At 41.2% G+C, this 23,213-nt stretch overlaps 1 protein-coding gene across 1 annotated transcript in view; it reads left to right on the top strand.

The window, feature by feature from the left end:
- Window positions 1–23,213, top strand: part of HMCN1 (hemicentin 1) — a 319,979-nt gene that overhangs the window by 100,724 nt on the left and 196,042 nt on the right. The window contains exons 7-11 of the mRNA XM_045027042.1: window positions 8,356–8,476; window positions 9,054–9,317; window positions 11,521–11,665; window positions 16,590–16,711; window positions 20,218–20,493. Of these exons, the coding sequence (XP_044882977.1) occupies window positions 8,356–8,476; window positions 9,054–9,317; window positions 11,521–11,665; window positions 16,590–16,711; window positions 20,218–20,493 (928 nt within the window). The remainder of the gene's footprint in view (window positions 1–8,355; window positions 8,477–9,053; window positions 9,318–11,520; window positions 11,666–16,589; window positions 16,712–20,217; window positions 20,494–23,213) is intronic.

The following is a 23,213-nucleotide window of genomic DNA, read 5'->3' as shown; positions in this document are numbered from 1 at the left end:
CTGGGTCAAAAAAAGAATTAGATAAATTCATGGAGGAAAGGTTCATCAATGGTTAATTAAATCAGTGCAAGTCCTGTGCGTAGACAAGTCCTAAGTGTGGCCTTGAATCAGAGGCTAGAGTAAATTGAATTGCATTGTACTAAGTCTAGTTGTCTCCACTCTAGACTTGTCAGAGTGCCAGTTAAGTGGATACATATATGTTTAAACAAGGAGATTCCTTCTTTGTGCTCCTACCACAGCCTGGATGAAGAGCACACACAATGCTCCTTGTTGATGCTAATGGCAGCACTCGGCTTTGTTTCAATGAGAAGATGGTATGAGGACAAGTCCATGGCTCCTTTTTCCACTCTGCATCAGTCAGCAAAACTGGCCTTCTGCTGAAGGGTGCACTCAATACACTTTCACCAAGGTGGTGGGGCTGCCAGGGCAGTTAGGCTGACCAGATAGCAAGTGTGAAGAATCGGGACAGGAGGTGGGAGGTAATAGGTGCCTATGTGAGAAAAAGACCCCAAAATCGGGACTGTCCCTATAAAATCGAAACATCTGGTCACCCTAAGTGCAGTATGTATTCTCTGGGCACCAAGGAGAAATGCTGGCAGAGAACCAAAATTTCTCTAGGGGGTCCTGCTGCTCTCCTCCCCACAACCTGAGACAGGTCTTAAAAGCCACAGTCTGTCCCATAATAAAATAAATATATCAATATACATGGTGCATCACTTTGGTTAACAAAAGCCTTCCAACAAAGACCAAAGATGAAGTCAGTGCTTCAAACTATATTTTAAAGGTACTGTTTCTGCAGGTTGGCTTGGAAATAACTTGTAATCTTTATTTACTAGCTCCATAATAGAAGCTTTGGTAGGTGATCACATCTAATTACTCCTTAAGGTCTTGCTGGCAACAAGTTACAGGCCATTAACACAATTACAGGCCTGTTAAGATAAAAAGCCTTGTCACAAGGCATAGGAGGAGGCAGTCCCATTCAGAAGAGTCAGCAATGAGATATCCTTAAGCACTGTTTTGTTTTCCTACAAGGCAGGAATTGTGAATCAAAAAGGCCTTGCAGTTTTTCTGTTGGAGGATGTTGCAGAAGCTTCCCTGCTGATTTAGGTTAAATGGCTGTTCACACAAGGCCAAAGAAGAAAAAGAAGAAAAAAGGAGTCAATAGAAAAGCTTGTAATTATTGTGAACAAGAGAGTTCTTAAATGGCCATTATAATTACCCATTTACAGCCTCCAAGCCAAATCCGGCTGTTTAGATGGAGTGTAATGATAAAGCAGGCCAGAATAAATTCCATTTAATGAACACATCCTTTGAAATCTACTTTTAATGCAAAAATGATGTCTCTATAGTAACCTGTAAATAACTATATGTAAATAGAATCTTACAATTAGCACACACCCCTCCCCCATCTCCTAGCTATGATAGTTTGAAGTTCTTCAGCTTGCATGGAACAAATTATATAAAAATAAAAAAACTGTCTGATACCACATTTCTTAATTTAATAAAAAATACCTCTTTATTCATCACCTACATACATTTTGAATTATTTTTTTGTTTTGTTTTTTGTTTGTAATAATGTTCCTGGAATGTTCCAAGTCTTGCAAATGTTTGTGCGATGAATACATGTTTGCACAAAATTTCACATAGCAAATGCTTATGCAGCTGTCTTTACATCTTTTTGATTTCCTTCCTTCTATTTATAAAACATTCAGCCATCCAATCAAGGAGCAAAAACGATAATATGTGACTTTAGTGACCCATCATGCAACACAAATAGGCAAAAAACATAGTTTGAAAACAATCCAACAGCTTTAAATTTGTTCTTAGATGTTTGCACAACACCTAGCACAATGGGGCGTAGATCCTGATTAAGGTCTCCAGGCTGTAGTATAATAAAAGAGGTTATTACTAAAAATGGTTTTAATATACTGTTATTTTTAGTAATAAACAATGTCACTAATACTCAAGTCTCTGGATAATTTACTAACAGAAATATTTGTCAGCTGTATTATTTGTTATGAATAGTTCACCCAGTTCTGATCCTTGGCCTGTTTTGCTTGCATTAAGATTTTACAGCATCTGAAGAAGTCAGGGAAAGCTTTGCAAAATTTTTAATTGTGCTATAAATGTCTTATACAGATGTCATATAAAACTATGAAAAGAAAACTTTGTTACCGCATTTATCCAATGAACATTTAGCAGGCAATTAATGCTTGATAACAGAAGTTATTTGGTATTGCGTTTAATATTACGTTGTATCCTTTAATATTATTAACAGCTGGTTTATATTAAAAAGACTTTACATAGTGATTTTCTGAGGTGAAAGGCTAACTAATAGAAATAAATAGTGGTTGTTCCAGTAAGACAGACACCAATTTGTCATAATGCCTAGATGGCTGATTGTCCAGGCAGCCAGTAATGAAAAACAACTGCTTCATCTAAAAATAATCATGAGCAGAGTTTTCACTAGATCTAAGAAATTATACACTTATGACTAGATAAAATAATTCCTCTCAATCTGTACTCCCAATGGAATGAGGAGATTTAATAGAGAATTTACTTTGTAGGTAAAAATGTACATTTCAGGCTGCATTCTCTATGCATGAAGTTTAGAGAAGACTCTACAGATTAAAGTTTAATCATAGCATAATGAACCCTTTATAAATCTTTCCCTCCTTTGCAATCTTTTTGTACTCTTTCTATGTGAAATAGTTCATAGATTTTTCATTATTAAAATAGTTAAAGGTAGTTCCATAAACAACAAGGCACAGTGGGTGCGCAGAGTGGGTGAATGCAAAGAGCCCTGGCCTCTTGTGTTCTTTGGAAATCACTACCTTTCCTTCCAAGTATACAGGACTGCTAGATACCCCAAATAGGGCGGAACAGGATGGGGGCAGGTTTGGGTCCTTTGACATGAGCCAGTCTTTCTCTGAATGGATTAAGGGCCCCATGGTGCAACTCTTTGTAAGTTGTTGGAACTTCCGCTCTGAGTTGTGCTCTGCTAGGGTTTCAGAATGGTTTTGGTTGACTCAGTCAGAATGCCTGTGTGGGGAAAAAACCCTGGGTGGAGCCCCTCTGCATAGCAGTCTTCCAACACAGACTTTGGCTGTAAAAGCCAGAAATTAGCTTTTAATATATAATATCAGCTGATGTACACTCCTTATTTATATAATTCTTGGATATTCAATACCCATGATTCATAGATTCATAGATTCTAGGGCTGGAAGGGACCTTGAGAGGTCATTGAGTGCAGTCCCCTGCCCTCATGGCAGGACCAAATACTGTCTAGACCATCCCTGATAGACATTTATCTAACCTACTCTTAAATATCTCCGGAGATGGAGATTCCACAACCTTCCTAGGCAGTTTATTCCAGTGTTTAACCACCCCGACAGTTAGGAACTTTTTCCTAATGTCCAGCTTAAACCTCCATTGCTGCAGTTTAAGCCCAGTGCTTCTTGTTCTATCCTTAGAGGCTAAGATGAACAAGTTTTCTCCCTCCTCCTTATGACACTCTTTTAGATACCTGAAAACTGCTATCATGTCCCCTCTCAATCTTCTCTTTTCCAAACTAAACAAACCCAATTCTTTCAGCCTTCCTTCATAGGTCATGTTCTCTAGACCTTTAATCGTTCTTGTTGCTCTTCTCTGTACCTTCTCCAATTTCTCCACATCTTTCTTGAAATGCAGTGCCCGGAACTGGACACAATATTCCAGTTGAGGCCTAACCAGTGCAGAGTAGAGGGGAAGAATGACTTCTTCTGTCTTGCTCACAACACACCTGTTAATGCATCCCAGAATTATGTTTGCTTTTTTTGCAACAGCATTACACTGTTGACTCATATTTAGCTTGTGGTCCATTATAACCCCTAGATCCCTTTCTGTCGTACTCCTTCCTAGACAGTCTCTTCCCATTCTGTATGTGTGAAACTGATTGTGCCTTCCTAAGTGGAGCACTTTGCATTTGTCTTTATTAAACTTCATCCTGTTTACCTCAGACCATTTCTCCAATTTGTCCAGATTATTTTGAATTATGACCCTATCCTCCAAAGCAGTTGCAATCCCTCCCAGTTTGGTATCATCTGCAAACTTAATAAGTGTACTTTCTATGCCAATATCTAAGTTGTTGATGAAGATATTGAACAGAGCTGGTCCCAAAACAGATCCTACTGAACCCCACTTGCTATACCTTTCCAGCAGGATTGGGAACTATTAATAACTACTCCCTGAGTACGGTTATCCAGCCAGTTATGCACCCACCTTATAATAGCCCCATCTAAGTTGTATTTGCCTAGTTTATTGATAAGAGTATCATGTGAGACCGTATCAAATGCCTTACTAAAGTTTAGGTATACCACATCCACCACTTCTCCCTTATCCACAAGACTCATTATCCTATCAAAGAAAGCTATCAGATTGGTTTGACATGATTTGTTCTTTACAAATCCATGCTGGCTATTCCTTATCACCTTACCACCTTCCAAGTGTTTGCAGATGATTTCCTTAATTACTTGCTCCATTATCTTCCCTGGCACAGAAGTTAAACTAACTGGTCTTCCTGGGTTGTTTTTATTTCCCTTTTTATAGATGGGCACTATATCTGCCCTTCAGTCTTCTGGAATCTCTCTTGTCTCCCATGATTTTCTAAAGATAATAGCTAGAGGCTCAGATACCTCCTCTAATAGCTCCTTGAGTATTCTAGGATGCATTTCATCAGGCCCTGGTGACTTGCAGGCATCTAACTTTTCTAAGTGATTTTTAACTTGTTCTTTTTTTATTTTATCTTCCAAACTTACCCCCTTCCCTTTAGGCATTACTATATTAGGCATTCCTTCAGACTTCTCCGTGAAGACCAAAACAAAGAAGTCATTGAGCATCTCTGCCATTTCCAAGTTTCCTGTTACTGTTTCTCCCTCCTCACTGAGCAGTGGGCCTACCCTGTCCTTGGTCTTCCTCTTCCTTCTAATGTATTGATAAAAAGTTTTCTTGTTTCCCTTTATTCCTGTAGCTAGTTTGAGCTCATTTTGTGCCTTTGCCCTTCTAATCTTGCCCCTGCATTCCTGTGCTGTTTGCCTATATTCATCCTTTGTAATTTGTCCTAGTTTCCATTTTTTATGAGACTCCTTTTTATTTTTTAAAACATGCAAGATCTTGTGGTTAAGCCAAGCTGGTCTTTTGCTACATTTTCTATCTTTCCTACCCAGCGGAATAGCTTGCTTTTGGGCCTTTAATAGTGTCCCTTTGAAATACTGCCAACTCTCCTCATTTGTTTTTTCCCCTCAGTCTTGATTCTCATGGGACCTTACCTATCAGCTCTCTGAGCTTACCAAAGTCCGCCTTCCTGAAATCCATTGTCTCTATTTTGTTGTACTCCCTTCTACTCTTCCTTAGAATTGTGAACTCTATGATTTCATGATCACTGTCACCCAAGCTGCCTTCCAATTTCAAATTCTCAACAAGTTCCTCCCTATTTGTTAAAATCAAATCTAGAACAGCTTCCCCCCCCAGTAGCTTTTTCAACCTTCTGAAATAAAAAGTTGTCTGCAATGCAGTCCAAGAACTCAGGGATGGCTCCAGGCACCAGCACGCCAAGCGCATGCCTGGGGCGGCAAGCCATGGGGGGCGCTCTGCTGGTTGCCGTGAGGGTGGCAGGCAGGTTGCCTTTGGCGGCATGCCTGTGGAGGGTCCGCTGGTCCCGTGGCTTTGGCGGACCTCCCGCAGGCTGCTGCCAAATCCGCGGGACCGGGGACCTCCCGCAGGCAAGCTGCCGAAGGCAGCCTGCCTGCCATGCTTGGGGTGGCAAAATACCTAGAGCCACCCCTGCAAAAACTTATTGGATAGCCTGTGCCCCGCTGTGTTATTTTCCAAACATATATCTAGATAGTTGAAGTCCCCCATCACCACCAAATCTTGGGCTTTGGATGATTTTGTTAGTTGTTTAAAAAAAGCCTCATCCACCTCTTCCACCTGGTTAGGTGGCCCGTAGTAGACTCCTAGCATGACATCACCCTTGTTTTTTACGCCTTTTAGCCTAACCCAGAGACTCTCAACACTTCCATCTCCAATGTCCATCTCCACCTCAGTACAAGTGTGTACATTTTTAATATATAAGGCAACACCTCCTCCCCTTTTCCCCTGTCTATCCTTCCTGAGCAAGCTGTACCCATCCATACCAACATTCCAATCGTGTATTATCCCACCAAGTTTCGGTGATGCCAACAATGTCATAGTTGTATTTATTTATTAGCACTTCCAGTTCTTCCTGCTTATTACCCATGCTTCTCGCATTTGTATATAGGCATCTAAAATACTGATTTGATCTTGCCTCCCAGTTTTGCCCTGACCCTCCTTTCTCTCTGCCATTATAGCCCATGCTCCCTCCTATTTCCGACCCATCTCCCAGGTCTCCATATTCTCCACTTACCTGTGGGCTTTGCTCACCTGTCCTTGTCAAACCTAGTTTAAAGGCCTCCTCACAAGGTTAGCCAGTCTGTGTCCAAATAGGGTCTTTCCCCTCCTTGAAAGGTGAATGCCATCTATGCCTAGCAGTCCTTCTTGGAATAGCATTCCGTGGTCAAGGAAGCCAAAGCCCTCCTGGCGACACCATCTTCGCAGCCAGGCATTCACCTCCATGATGCACCTGTCTCTGCCTGGACCCCTACCTTTGACAGGAAGAATCAAAGAGAATACCACCTGCGCTCCAAACTCCTTCACTCGTACTCCCAGAGCCCTGTAGTCACTCTTGATCTGCTCAGTGTCACACCTCACAGTATCATTTGTGCCCACATGTATGAATAGCATGAGGTAGTAGTCAGAGGGCTGGATAATCCTCGACAATGCCTCCGTAACACCTTGGATACGGGCTCCTGGTAGGCAGCATACCTCCCGAGATGAAATGTCAGGGCAACAGATAGGCACCTCAGCAGAGAGTCTCCGACCACAACTACCCTATGTTTCCTATTCGCAGTGGTGGCAGCCAGGGCCAGCTTCAGGAACCAGCGCAGCAAGCAGGTGCTTGGGACAGCCAAGGGGAAGGGGCGGCATGTCTGGCTCTTCAGTGGCAATTCAGCAGCGGGTCCCTCGGTCCCTCTCGGAGAGAAGGACCTGCCGCCAAAGTGCCGCCGAAGAAGAAAACGGCGCGGTGGAGCTGCCGCCGAAGAGCCACCAATCGCGATTGCGGCTTTTTTTTTTTCCTGCTGCTTGGGGTGGCAGAAAGCCTGCATCCAGCCCTGGTGACAGCAGACCTCCCAGCCTTAGGGGCATGAGGCTTCTCCTCCTCTGCTGTAGGGGGTGATTCCTTCTGTCCTGGATCAAGAAGAGCATAACGGTTACCTATTACCACGGTGGGAGGGTTTGGAGCAGGGGTGGAGCACTGCCTGCTGCCAGAAGTAACAAGCTGCCAGTGTCCACCCTCAGCCATCTCCTCCTCCACCAGTGGTGTGTCAGCAGTCCTGTGTACTGGGACAGCTACCTCAGCTGTCTCCACATGGACACTGTTCAGGAATTGCTCGTGGATTTGGATGCTCCTCAACCTAGCCATCTCCTCCTGTAGCTCTCCCACCTGCTGCCTGAGAGATTCCACCAGCAGGCACCTTTCACATTGGATGGTCCCCCCAGCCTGGATATCAGTAAGTGGGAATTGCAAGTTACAGTCCCTGCAAAACCACACCAGCATCTGGGTAGAAGCATCCATGCTCAGGCGCTCTGTCTGGCTACAGGTGCAGGTGGAGGAGACAGAAGCAGTGCTGGCACAGGTGTTGTGGGTCTTCCTAGCCATCTTAGGCCTCCCTCTGTCAAACTCCCTCTTAAACTCCCCTGTCTGCAGCCCCCTGTCCGCTTCATCTGCTTCATTGCTAAAGCTTGAGTGACGTTTGTTTAAAAAGAGCACTTATTGTCTAATGGAAATACAAGGGTAAATATGTTTTCTTGATACAGGAAGTAAACTCATGAATTATGGGACATTATTTACACTAATCTTTTGCTATCTTCTGTTGGTTTTTTTTTGCTTTACAAAATTACCCGTGTACTTTATAACTGTCTAATCTTGAATGCTTTGCTCATACACATCCCCCCATTGCAGTCATGCAACCATGTCGAGCAATATTTGGCTTCATATGGATGCCCATCATAGTATGTCCTAGAGGCACATCACTTTCATTCAGTCTCTCTTTTCACAAGCACTAAATTCAGAAGGGTCCGTTATCTAGAACAAAAGCTTTTAAATGGTTCATTTTGTTTATAACATCTGACATTTTCTTACTCCATTTTTAGTGATACTTAAAGTCTAGTGAGCTCAATGGATGCTAGTTTGAAGTGCAAATTGCTCCAACAGTGTTTCAATTCAATATTTTTCAGACATCCAGCAGTGGAAGGCACTCTGTTCGTATAACAGGTCTCAGTACTATTGATTTTCGAGCTGGTTTTTCTAGAAAGCCAACACTAGACTTCAAAAAAGCATCCAGCAGACCAGTGCAAGGTCAGTTTGTGTTCCATTTCTACTGTATTTAATTGTTTGGGGAGGGAGCATGCTCAGACCGTAGGGAAGAAATATATATTTTATGTTGTCCTCTATAATTAGCCCTCTGCTGAAACTCAGACCATCGACAGGTTCCGAAGGGAGCCATGCCCTGTCCTTAATTCCATTCATGATGCCATTACCTGTTGTACCCCATGATACTATGCTACATTTGTGTATTAGAGTTTTTATGTCCCATAAATCCCAATGTTTTTATTTATGGTATGGCTCAGAGTTACAACTTCCCTTCTTTTACTTTTAGAGACCGTAAAATGTTTCAATTTGGACCCTTGGGGGTGCGGGGGCGGGGGGGGGGTTAATGAGGCTTTATAAGCACCTGTTGGAAATTAGTAATTTAATCCTAAATAGAGCACGTTATCAATGCTAACACACTGTTTTGTGTTTCTTAACAGCTCGTAGAGAGTGCTTTAAACTGAATTGTGTGCATTTACTGCGGGGCTGGAGAGACACATCTACAGAGTTTAACCTTTTCTTATATTTTGTTAACACTTACAACAATATATTTCTGTTTTCATAGGAATACCTACCTATGTGCTATTGAATACAACAGGGATCTCTCTTCCAGCTAGAGTGGACCGTCTAGAACTTCTGAGTATCACAGGGGAGCTTCTTAAGACAATGCCTGTGAAATACTATCCTGATCGAAAACCCTATGGAATATGGAATATTACTGACTTCATCCCACCAAATGAAGCCTTTTTTGTTAAAATAATGGGGTATGACAAGGATGATTATCTCTTCCAGAGAGTGTCAAGTGTTTCATTTTCTAGTATTGTTCCTGGTAAGATTTATTTTATTTTATTCTATTTTACTTCACTTCAGTGAACATTTATTATGCCTGAATTAATGGAATGGATTACTTATGTTTTTTTTCTACTTGCCCATTTAATGAGGAAAACTTCTCTTACCCCATTGCCTACAAAACTTGCAACTTGATACAATGCACTCTGAGCATCTTGGAGGCATCTACTAAGGAGAATTTAATTTTGTGTAAAATAATCTAACAAGTGTTGAAACTACAGCTTGCCTTGTCTACACTGAAATTTTAACATGAATTTTCCCAGAGGTCATGGAGAGAAGGTCATGGAGAGAAAACATTTGGATAATAAAGGAAGATACTGTATGTACAGTAGTGTGGGGAAAAAATTGTGTTCTGCTTTCACATGTAAGAGCTTGCCAAACTATTCAAGAACTGCCAATTTTTAAAGAAACGTTTTTCTACACTTAATATTTAAGTGACTTCACTTCATTTCTATTTTCTAGGTAAAATTTTCTCATTATAGAAATAGGTGTGAGAGGGAATTAAGAGATAAACCCACCACTACTAGTAGTTGTTGCTATAGAGCCAGAATTAGCATGGAAAGTATATTCAGGGCCTGATCTTGAAAAAGTGCTGCAAACCACCTGATAGATGTTTGGGCCCCTCAGATCCCATTCAGACCAATGGAAGCCAAGGACCCTCAGTAGCTGCTCAGCATGCTTAAGGATCAGGCCTTTATTGGGCTTGTTTTCTCTAGAGTTTTTAACCTAGAGTTAATGGTTAGGTAGTTAACACATTTGCAAAGGCTAGGAAAAACTCTAATGTAGTCATACCCGGAAGTGTACTAGGAATAAATGTGTGTTCTTAACATGAAGACAAGGCAAGTTTGAGTTTTAATTGGTGTTAGCTGACTGAGGTTAACCCTAGGGAGGAGCTTATGGTTTCATCTTGACCAGCTAAGGCTGTAACTACACTGTAAAAAGGTGTGTGTGTGTGTGTGTGTTTTATGTCGAGTTAGCTATCTACTACACCTTTGATTAGCTACATCAAAGTAAAAACTACAGTGCTTTGTCTTCACTAGGATTTTACACTGAGATTGCTAACTCGATGTAAAAACTCACCTTTTTTGCTATGAAGATATAGCCTAACAAGTGTTGAAACTACAACTTGCCATGTCTACATTGAAATTTGAACATGAAGTAAACAGGAATTAAGAACACACTCTTTCCCAGAGTGAAGACAAGGCCATGGAGAGAAAAAATGCATAATAACGGAAGATACTGTACATTCAGTAGTGTGAAAAATAATTGTAGTGGTACTTTCACTTATTTCCGAAGTATTCAAGAACTGCCATTTTCCAGACAGACATTTTCCCACATTTCCTGGGTATTTTACTTAATTTCTTTTCTATTTTTTGGGTAAAAATTTGTCTCATTTTAGTTTGTCGCTCTTGAGATTCTGTGCTGAATTGCTGCTCCCTGGGTCCTAGGTTTGACTAGGATTTAAAGGTTCAATGTTAGATCTTGTTACCTAGATAAACTATCTTGATCTAAGTAATGTCTTCTAAAGCTCTAGTCAACGCAAAGCAAATATTACTTTAGCATACGCTAATCCGATAGAGTTTAACTTGGTTCCCATTGAAATCTGTGGGAGTATTACCACTTCAGTAGAAGCAGAGACTGACCACTTCTGAAGATTCCAATTTAACTCCACCAGCTTAACACATACTAAAGTACAGCTTGCCTTGTCTTGATCAGAGTTTTAGAAGTTTGGTTAGGCTGTCCTAGCTAACATGATCTAATATAACACCTTTAAATCTTAGCTTCACCTTGGCCTTGTCTAGGCTAAGGGCATTTCTATACTAGAAACGCTACTGCAGCACAGCTGCAGTGCTAAAGTACAGACCTTAACTACAGAGACAGAAGGGGTTCGTCCATCACTGTAGTAAATTCACCTCTCCAAGATGGAAGAATTCTTCTATTGACTTAGCGGTATCTACACCAGGGCTAGGTTGGCTTGAGTATGTTGCACAGGACATGACATTTTTCACTGCCCTGAGCAATGTACTTAAGCCAGTCTAACTTTCTAGTATAGACCAGCCCTTAGTGTCTTGATAAATCTGGACATTAAAGAAAAGATTATTAGCATGTGTATTAATCACAATGAATAGAGTGTAGGTGAGTAACTGCTAATAACTTGTTTATGAATATTTTGCTTTCTGTAGATGCTCCAAAAGTTATAATGCCCAAGAAAACTCCAGGATACTACCTGCAGCCAGGGTATATATCTTGCCAGGTGGAAAGTCTTATACCTTTTACTCAGCGTTTCAGCAGAAATGGAATAAAATTGGGAATGGATCAGTTCTTCAGGTAAGCAGCCATTCCCTAACATAATTTTGGGCATTTAAAAAAATCAAAATTAAACTTCAGAGCAGATTTTGTAGCTTTATTCTTGGTGATTGTATTGTACTTTGTTCATAATGGTGAATGCCCATTTAAGGTGGGATTTTCCAAAGCACTCAGCACTGGCCTAACTGTGCTCCCACTGAAGTCAGACCTATGAAAGACCTATATATGATAAATCTTACATTGTAACCATGTTAATGATTTTTTTTATCAGTTGTGAGAATTTAAGCAAATAACAAAGAATAACAAGCAAATAACTGCATGAGGAAATTAAGATTGTATATTGTTGTGGGTTTGGGATGTGTGAGGGGATGGGGGGGGAACGCATTTTCTGTTTGTAGGCGGAGAGATCACATGGTTCCAGCAGATATCTATGTGCTTTGCTTTATTATGCTCCAAGGGCAATATCATTCTCTTCTTTGGGAAAGCTTCCACGGAATATATCATGAGGGTCTCTGGACTCCATCTACACTACCACCATGCAGACTGCAGATACCAAGGGAATAATAGTCTCTTTTTCTATAGAACAATCCAGGAACAATGAAATAGTAATCAATCAAAGAAAAAAACAATACCCTCAAGTCTAAGAAAATATTTCATGGAAAACAGTTAACCACCATCCCCTCTTTTAAAACACCAAACCTTTCAGAAGAAGAATGAAGACCACATTCTATAGCAACTATACCTGATAACAGAGCAAATAAATTCTGAAATCCTCCTGTAAATTCTTGGCAGAGTAAAATTCTGCAGCCCCATTTTTTATGAGGTGCTATTTACATTTAGACATTCTAGGCACATACTTCTCCTGCTCTGTAATTCTTTTCATACTTTAATGATCAAATATCATATTTTACTTCTTATTTTTTTCATAATAGGTACCAAGCTGTATTTTTAGTGATCGTGTTACTTATCTGTAGAATGGAGCTGAATATTACACTGACTTAACAAAATATTCTTCAAGACAAATGCTACTGAGCAAGATGCACAACACAGGTGCCGTACTTGGTGAAACTGGGGGGGTCACTGTCACTTGGGGGAATCACTGTTAGTACCTTCTTTAATATCCCTACATAATGACAGATGCCCTTCCCAAGGTTTATGCACTTGCTCAAAGTTCCCTAGACCTCAGAACTGGGAGAGCCATTTCCTAACAACTTTATGCAGTGGTCCTATACTAAATCAGAACAGCTGCTACTAGCGCAGTCTAGAGGCATCCTTGCAATGCCACTGAAATTTGCTCTGGCCACCTCTTTGTACAGATAGCGGGGCAGCCGGGACAAATTTCAGTGAGTGGTGTTGCAACCGGGTACACAGGGTCACAATACCACTAAAATTTGGTGGAGGTGCATCCACACCAAGGTGCTGCGACCTGGTGCACTGGGAATCTGTTCCTGTATGGTGGAGTGCAGGGGAGTCTACCAAGAACTGAGATCCTGGCAACACTGCTCATGCACTGTGTGGGTAAGAGAGGGGATACTCCTTCACTGAGGGAGACCTGAGGTCCCTGCAGGGGGATGGGGGAGGATGAGTAGGGGCTTCCCCACGAAATATCTGAATTGATGCCACTGATGCACAATTTAATTAGTTATTTTGGCTGCTATTTGGTGTGATTTACTAGTACTGAAGTTCCATACTGAACTGGTCCATCTTAAGTTATTTATGAATGGTTTAACTGTATAATTGGGCTGTATTACTGCACTTCATCTGATGAGTTTTATTTTCTACTTTGCTGATGACCAAACTACATCAGTTTATTAAATGGCTGTTTATATGCTTGGTTCATATATTTGTATATTTTATTGATCATGAGAGTTGTGTATTCTGGCTGTAGTATCACATTAGGATTAATATGAGTTAAAAGCATTTACAGTGGATATGCTTAAAAATAGTTCATTCTGGTTTTCTAGATATATTAGTGGCTCTAGAGTTATGCCCCATTTTAAGTGTCAGGAATATTGCTGGAATCAGAAATAACTCTAAAATGGCAACAAATTTTTCAATGTGCCCACTATATAGTGTTGTGGTCCAGTCAAAAGATCTTGCTATGACCCTATTGGCAAGTCACTTACTCCTTGGTGTATCAGTTTCCCATTTGTAAAAGTAGCACTAATAAGGCTTACTCATCTTTGTGAAACACATGGAGATATATGGTTTTCTACATAGGAAGTATGAAGTATCGTTACTGTAACTATTATTTTAGCTGAAGGAGAATTAGAGTGGTGAGGGACTCAGAGTAAATGTGCGCTCAAAAGTCTGATGTTTTGTCCAAGTGACTCTTGGTTTGAAAAGATGCAGGGAAAGACTTTCAAAGGCACAAATGGCAATTAGGCACCTCATTTCAGTTGAAAGTCATTGGGGGTTTGGTGCCTAACTGCCATTTGTGCCTTTTGAAAATCTCTCCTGTGTTGTATAGGACAGAAAAGTTAAATGAGATCACCAAGGAATATGAAAACTGAAAATGAAATATGCAGTTTTGGCAGCAAGGAATGCAGCCCTGAGCTCATTTATTAAAAGCTATGCACTGTAAAGCCACCAATGTTTGTGGTTCAGTTAGCTAAGTCTGTATCCTAGTCAGCCAAACACACACAATACATTCCTGAATGGATGCAAGAGCCTATTAGCCCACATTCTTTCACAAGGACCCACTACTACCTGAATACAGTAGGGTTGCTGGCTAGCTCAACTAGGATATTGGTACCACCCAAAGTGATGTAGCCAGATAGATTGTGGCATGGCCAAGGACTGCCTTGATGTCTATTAGCATCTGGAGACAGGTACAGCAGGTAGAAGGAACACTGCAGTGTGCTTCCCCTGTGCCCCTGAGGCATTCTGTCCATGTTCACTCTGTACAGGCAGATTGGGGTGCCACATCTACCTACCCTGAGGTGTTCATCTCCACCCCACCTGAGAGCAAGGATGGTACTCAGCCGTCAGCATTTGCAGCTCGACCAATGGCGTGTGCTAGCATTTCCTTGACTGACAAAATAAGCATCTTGATCCACAAGTTGCATGTATTTTTTTTTAAATTGAATAAGTAAAATGTGCAATAAAATAAATTTAAACAATCTGAGCGAAGACAGAGCCTGATGTTGAAAGGTGCTGAGCACCAGGAACTGACATGGAAGTTGCAGGGAGTTGGCCAGATTTTATTGCAAGCATATATTATGCTTTTTTGCCAGTTTAAGTTTTTTAAATAAACAGGCATTGTGATAGGGTAACTTAAGGTGTGTAAGATAAAGTTGGAAACAGAAAAGGAACAAGATTGTTAAAAATGCAGTTATGTATATATTCCTTGAAAAGCAATTCTACTTTATATTTGGGAGAAGCATGCAGATCTCTCAAGTAAATGTTCTTACCACCTCCCTGCTGCTAGCAGTAACTAGCATTTCCATTGCTGGCAGTGCACTGGTGAATGCCTTGGAACAACAGCTCTGATATGTGAGTTTGTAATGAGCATGGGGTCAGAGGGAATAAGCAGAAAGTCCAAGATCGCTCTGCAGTTGTTATCTGTGACCTAACCTTTTGTGCAAACACATTCTACTGCCTCACAATGCTGAAGCACTTAACTTTTTACTATAATACCAAATTAAATGTGGCCTTATTTTGTATCTAATCTTTTCTTCCTACTGTATCCCAAAACATTTTATGGAGTTAATCCAAGACTTTGGGCAGATAAGAGAGAGGGCAGGCAGTGGGAACACTAATACACAGCTTTCCCATATTGTGGAAAGTGTTTTGCCAAAGGCATCATGTTCAGTCTTGTCTTCATTAGATATATTTACTTACTGTAGCAACAGATCACAGTCAGCTATGAGATACAGAATTAGAAGGCTATTGTAATACAGTACTTGCACTATATCATGCCGTACAAAATGTAGCTGCTGAATCTTAAGAAGACATCACAATTTCTTTAAGAAGCACACACAGTAACACTATGTAGTTTAAATTTTTACTTCCTTTTTTCCCCTTTAGCATTATAAATGACAAAGGTATTATAAACCAGCAGCTTTACTCTATGGGCAAAAGCCAGGTGTTTCAAGAGCGCACATTTGATTATTTTACCCACATCTGATTGCAACTTCTACCAAACCCAACTCTTACAGACTTTACTTACTATTTTCTGCATCTTTCTGTATTTACACTTACTGCTCCATTTGCTTCAGTGTGTGTGGCTGGTAAGCTGACATGGAGAATGCTGAATTACTATATTTCTTCTTGGTCCTACTTTGGTGTCAAAGAGCCTTCTGCACACAAACTCACCATGCTATTCTCCTCATTCAAGGGATAGGGACAGATAGGAAAGGGCAGAGATTGCTCTGTGTGTGTCTTGTGGGCATAAGGTACTCCAAACCAAAGCATGGGGTGCAGAAAGTGTGAGTGAGACTCATCCCTCACTGCACTGGTCCTTGGAGCTGACCCACACATTTAGAAGGAACAAGTCTGCATCATTGTAAGGGATGGTGCATTCTGTGCATACTTTGCTGATAAATAATCAATATAACAGTATTTCATACTTTCTTCCATTTAAAAAAATCCAAGGCTGATCCAAGAGTAGAAACAGCTGAGTGAAACAGCAGTTTTGTATTTTACTTGTCATATTTTTTTTTGGATGTCTCCATGGATGTATTGTGTAAGGAATCCATGCCTCTTAATACTCATAAAAGTCTAATAACTTCCCCCCACCTTCTTATTTAAATCAGACCCTAAAAACTGTATGCAATATAATGCATAAACAAAAGGGATTTTAAAAGGGTCTGCTTTTTCCTCCGTATGTGAAATTTTCATTAGCTTTACTGAGAGTCACATGCCAATCAATAGGAAACTAGACCCTTTCATGCCCTTCTCTTCATCCCTTTCAAGCAGTTACAGAGGCTTTATAATTTTACAGAGAATCGTCAAGCGTGAACTGGGAAATTGCCAAGGTCTCCTTGTCTGATGAAGGATATTATGAATGCATTGCTATGAGCAGTGTGGGCACTGGACGTGCTCAGACATTTCTGGATGTGTCAGGTAAATATTGTTTACTATTTCTGTATTAGACTCCTAAACTGTAAAGTGCTGGCATACGGTCATTTTTACTTAACAGAAAATAGCAACATTGGGTGGCATAGATTATGGCAATCCAATACCAATAAAATGTTTTATGTTAATGTATGTTTTTTTGTTGCAATATATCACATTTCAAAACCTTAGTGGAAGCATTTAGGCCCCAGTTTAAAGCATTTAAGCACATAAATAAATCCATTCATATTAAGTAAAGTGCCATTGAATTCTTTCTAACACTCTTCCATGAAGTCAGTGGGATTTAAGCACATGTTTAAGTGCTTCCCTGATTAGATGTGATCGGCTAAATTTCTTTTGGAGGCAATTGCAGCCTGAGAGAATCCACCCATATTTTTTTTGTCTCAAACCTTAGTGATTACACTTTTAACTCCCTGATTGTAGGCACAAATCAGATAGCTGTGAAATTACAAAGATTTGCATCTAAAATTAAGTCTACTTTAGTTTTAAAGTAAGTTCCTGATGATTTATTGGAAATCTGGAATTTTTTTATTATTATTAATTATTATTATTATAATTATTATTTTAATTCCTGAAAGGATTATCAAGAAATAATGTGATGAAATTAAGTAAAGGAAAAATTAGGTTGAATCTAGAGACATGCCTTAATAGTGAAATTCATTATATTGTGGAACATTGTCCCAAAGAAGTGGCTGAAGGTTCATTACTTGGGTCATTTAAAACTGGGCCAGACAAAAGCACTAGAAAATATACTGTAGGAAACAATTCCTGTTATGTATCAGTCATATGGGTATTCTTGCGGAAGAAAGATGCTATGTAAATGTGAATTATTATATTTGTTTTGAACTGTGCAGTTGGGATGATGTAAGGAGACACTTTGAAATCCTTACACAAAAATATTTGAAACAAAATTATTTGAATTTTCTTACTCCGAGCAAAGTAAACTTACTCTTTTCAAGTATTTTCAGTTTATCAAGTTGACAGACAGTATATCACAGATTGTTCATTTTTGTCAACTGCTATAGGAATGATCTCCACATTCTTCAACTTCAGAAAAACAAACATTTGCATTTGTTTTTTCCTGCTAGTATTAAATCTTAAATTGTCAAATAGCTTGTTAGTTTGTGCAGACATCTTATATAAAGGGCCAACAAAGGCATGTGTACTGAATGTGAGGAATTTGGTTCTGGGTTTGAACAAAACATTGGTACGTACTATGTATGTATGTGTACATGAGGTCAACAGGAGGTATTGTGTCCTAGCAGATACAACACTGGGTTCCGTTCCTGTCTTTGCCTCTGGGTTGCTGGGCAAGTCCCTTCCCCTCTTTGTGTCTGTTGTCCCATCTGTAAAACGGGATAAAGATATTGACCTACTTGGTAATGTGCTTGGATATCTACAGATGAAAAGCATTAGATAAAAGCTATATATACATGTCAAAAGGTGGAGTAACTTACCAAAGATAGGACTGTGTGTGCATACACACATGTGAGTGTGTGTGTGTATATATATATATATATAGACAAGGTGCAGGAGCAAAACTCAGTCCTTAGTAAGCAACTCTGGCTTTCTTTCCCTCTCCCCTGGCATGGGTGATCTGTGCTGAGGTGGTGGCTATAAGGATGACTGCTGCTGGGGAGCCCACATGGACCATACTTGTGGGAAAGCAAGGCTCCAGACCCAGGTGCCCAGGGCTTTTGAAGAAATTCACCACTGTGCAGAGATCCAGCCCAAGGCCTGTGCACCTATTATGAGATCTTAAATGAGCTGAATGGGTGGCCCTCAGCACTAGGGTGACCAGGTGTCTGGTTTTCGACTGGAACACCTGGTTGAAAAGGAACCATGGTGGTGCTGGTCAGTACTGCTGACCAGACCATTAAAAGTCCGGTTGGTGGTGCTGCCCGGCTAAGACAGGCTAGTTCTCTTCTGGGGGGCAGGGGCGCCTGTGGGTGAGAGCAGCATGCAGAGCCGTCTCCGCGCCTCTGCCTAGAAGCCGGACCTGCTGCTGTCTGCTTCCGGGGCGCAGCACAGTCTGCGATGCCAGGACAGGCAGGAAGCCTGTCTTTGCACCTATGCTGCTCTGCTGACTGCGAGCTGCCGGAGGTAAGCAAACCCGGAGCCCCCTCCTGCACCCAAACCCCTCATCCCTGGTCCCATCCTAGACCCCCTCCTGCACCCCAACCCCCTGCCTCAACCCTAGCCCAGAGCCCCCTGCCACACCCGGCCCCATTCATCTCTGGCCCCACCCCAGAGCCAGCACTCCCAGCCCAGAGCCCTCACCCCCTCCAACATCCCAAACCCCTGCCTCAAACTGCAACCCTCTCCTGCACTCCAAATCCCTCGGCCCCACCCCCCCAGCCTGGAGCCCCCTCCTGTTCCCCAAACCCCTCCTCCCCAGCCCCACCCCACAGCCCGGACCCCCAGCCGGAGGACTCACCCCGCACCCCAACCCCCTTCCCTGGCCCAGTGAAAATGAGTGAGGGTGGGGGAGAGCGAGCCACCGAAGGAGGGGGAAAGTAGGGAGCGGGGGACTTGGGGGAGGGGCAGGGCTAGGGTGTTGGGTTTTGTGCGATTAGAAAGTTGGCAACCCTACTCAGCACAGGGATGAATTTTTCTCTGTTAACAGAGAACTCCTGTTTGGTTATCTTTGCTTTGCTTATGGTAATCTGTTGATTTCAGTCATATCTTGGTAAATTACTCCACCTTTTGACATTTGTGTCACACTCAGACTATTATCCTCTGCAGATCTGTATTTCTGTGTTTAAGAACAAACACCACTGGGTTTAAACAAAAGACGCGTGGGGCAAGCCCCTATAAAGCTATATGAGTTTAAATTTCCTTTCCTGTTTGCATTTCTTGTCTCTTTTACTCAGGGATGGCTCAACAAGGATCATTTGACCTAATTTGAAACCATTGTGTGTTTAAAATTCAATCCAGTTCAAAGTTACTGAGTTTGCATTCTGCTGAAGGGGAAGTCAGTGGTAAAAAGGAGCAGAGAGGGAAGTCAGAAAGAAAACAACAAAATATAGGAGGAATTGCAGCATAGACTGGGTGCTGATGTGAACAAAAAGAGATTAAAATCCATTAAAACTCAAGTTGAGACTAACATCTGAAGAACACGATGATAATTTCAGAGCTGTTTAGTGGCACTGGAAAAAGCCCACATATACAGTATTGTTGTCTTCAGGGTAGCTCTTCAGTAATCTCTTTTTCACACAGCAGCATGTACAAATCTAGGACCTGATCCAGATCTCACTGAAAGGCTCCCTTTTGGTTCAGTGGGCCTTGGATCAGACCCCGGTGTGCTGGCTTCAGTGCTGTGAAATGAAACTAAGCATTAAATAACCCAATGGTATGCCTTTTTACGTCTACTACTGCTGTGTTATGGTTACTTACAAAGTACCTACAAGTGAGCCTAATAGTTTCACCATGCCACCGGACTCCTTGTTGTTTTAATAGTTTCTGAATCCTCTCTCTTTGTTCTTTCCACATAGAGCCCCCACCTGTGGTTCAGGTTCCTAATAATGTCACCGTCACCCCTGGGGAGAGAGCCATATTGACCTGCCTAACCTTAAGCACAGTGCGTTACAATCTCACCTGGCAGAGAAATGGCAATGACTTGAGGCTTGTGGAGCCCTCCCGAATAAGGATGATGAGCAATTTGTCTTTAGAAGTAAAATCTGTAAAGCTCACAGATGCTGGCGAGTACAGTTGCACTGCCTCCAATGAAGGTGGATTGAGTGTGGCTTCTGTCTTCCTCACAGTACAAGGTAACAAAGAAGATGCATGTTAATCTTCTTTTGAAGTATATTTCTTTTCTTTTTCCTCCTCCGCACTTTTTTTTTCTTCTCCTTGATAACAACTTTGCCCTTTGAGCAATTTGGTAAAAGCCTGTGGAAACTGAGAGCAGAGCTTAACACCCCCCCCCAAAACAAAACAAAACAAAAACCATGTAGAAAGCATATAATTTTCTATTAAATTTCAGAGGTTTTCCATAAGAGCAATTGTTCAAGGCCATTGAGGGGAGAAAGAGAAGCATTCTTACAGTTCCCACCCCATCCCTTCATAGGATTTTGATTTTCTTCCTAAAGTCTATAAACCAGTTGGGAGGCTTAACACAATTACTAAATGACTTCTGGCAGGTTATTACAGTAAAGCTAAAGAGGGTTGCTGCTGTCTCAGCAAAATATATGAGGCTGATTATATCAAATAGATCGGAATTACATTTTGGCTGGTTCTGGTACTGCTAACTGTTTAAAACATCTGATAACCTCTCAGATGGTTTAGAGAGGGTCAGTTCAGAGACTGACAGTTGTTTTCTTTTGAGTTTGATGAAAGATGCTTGGAATATCACTAGCAGGTAGTAAAACTAAACTGCAGCTGAATGTGGCTATCTGCAGTTTGCAGTGTTGTAGCCATGTTGGTCCCAGGATATTAGAGAGAACAAAGTGGGTGGGTGAGGTGATATCTTGTTTTGGACCAACTTCTGTTGGTGAAAGAGTCAAGCTTTTGAGCTACCTGGAGAAGAGTTCTGCGTAGCTCAAAAGCTTGACTCTTTCACCAACAGAAGCTGGTCCAATTAAAAATATTGCCTTACCCACCTTGTACCTCTGATTTCTGCAGTGGCATCCTCCTACTTTCTTCTGGATTGCATAATCCACTTCCACACTCTGAAATATATTGTGTATGGAAGCTGAAATGGACTCATGTGGTGTCATGTTCTATGATCAACTACATTTTGGAAATATTTTGGACCAAATGAAGTTGCAGTATGAAGTAAATGTATGGAGTTGCAGTGCTGATCAATGTCAATAAATTGCATCAAGTACAGCACTCACTACTGGCTAATCTGTGGAATAACACTCAGAGGGAATCTATTGGGAAGTAATCTTGTGCTTGCACATCTCTCTGGCCTGAATATTGGGCAGCAGAAGAATGAAGCTGGCTATCAATTAAGGGATGAAAAAAATGAATCTCATCATTAATAACATTGTAAAGAAGGAAATTTGTGGCCACGTCAACAGAGTGGGCTGAATCCATGCTTGGTGAAGTCTTGTGGAGTTATACCCAGGATAAATTTAGCTCCTTAATTCATAGTAAAGCACACTGTTATAGAGCTACATCTAACATGAAGAAATTTACTACATTTTGGATCATGAAAGAATTAATTTCACTTTTATCAAATGTTCTTTGCTGTAGAGAGGTGTCATTAACTCTAAAAATAAGAGTGGACAGAAGCTGTTCATGTAGTTTATTATTTTAAACCTTTGTTTTGAAAGTTATAAGTTAAAATAGTAAGGATAGTAATGAAGAAATGCCAATTCTGATTTTTGCAAAAAGGGGCTATACAATCCTGTAAGTTAAATCTTAAACTGGAAGTAGTCCCACTTTTTTTGATGGGGCACATCCCATATTAATGGGAGCTTCTTGTATTAATGTACTAAATGCCCAACTCTTACTCACATTGAGTAACAGCTTACTCCACAAGCAGTCCTATTGAAAATCTTGGGGCTACTTGTGGAGTGATGTACAAAACAATGTGAACCAAGGTGTCAGAATTGAGCCTTGAAGGGCTAAATTCTAGTCCTACTGAAGTCAATCCTGCCATTTTCACTCACTGAATGGTAATTTTGCCTTAGTAGGTGTCTAAGGACTTGCCTAGGATTTGTTGCTGTTGTTGATTTGGCCCAAAGACTGTTTTAAGGTAACTGCAGGGATCAGGATTCCCCCTCCCCTCCAACAGTCTGTTTTTTTGTTTTGTTTTGTTTCCTTCCTCTGAAGCATCAGAGCTGGCCCATCTGGAGATGGAACACTGGACAGGGCCGAGCTGGTGCTCTAAGATGGTCATGAGAATTCTGTCTCTCATATTCTTGGCTGGCTGGTTCTTGCTTACATGCTCAGGGTCTAACCAATTGCCATATGTGGTATTAGAAAGGAATTTTCCCCCAGGTCAAATTGTCAGGGACTTGGGGGTTTTTCACCTTCCTCTACAACATGGAGCACACATTGAATGCTAGGATCATCTCGGTGTGTATCATTAATCAGTTCCCAGCACTGCAGGGGCCTTGGCCTTTGGTGCATCCCAGTCCCTCCGATTATATGCCTGTAGCACACAACATCTTAATCTCCTGCGGGTTTTGACATTTTATCTAATTTCAATTGTTGTGTTTGGTGTGCGGGTACCTAGGTGCTGTTGATGGTCTGTAATATACAGGAGGTCTCACTAGATGATCTGATGATCCCTTCTGGCCTTAAGCGCTATGATTCTATGAGCTATCCACTATGAAAATGACTACATGGTGTGGGGGTCTACACAGTACTAACAGAACTTCCCAAAGTTCTGTCTCATACCAGATTGGGGTCTAGTGTTGAAACTGGCGTAGATTGTCTTCTCTTCGGTTGCTTCAGAGCACTGACCAGGATCCTGGGGAGTGTATTCTGAGCATGTGAACAGTGTAATGGTAAGGACTGTCCAGGAGCATGAAATGAT

The sequence above is a fragment of the Mauremys mutica genome, chromosome 8, assembly GCF_020497125.1.
Source record: "Mauremys mutica isolate MM-2020 ecotype Southern chromosome 8, ASM2049712v1, whole genome shotgun sequence".
NCBI lineage: Eukaryota > Metazoa > Chordata > Testudines > Geoemydidae > Mauremys > Mauremys mutica.
The sequence above is the reverse complement of the archived record's forward strand: the minus strand, read 5'-3'. Positions and strand labels throughout refer to the sequence as shown.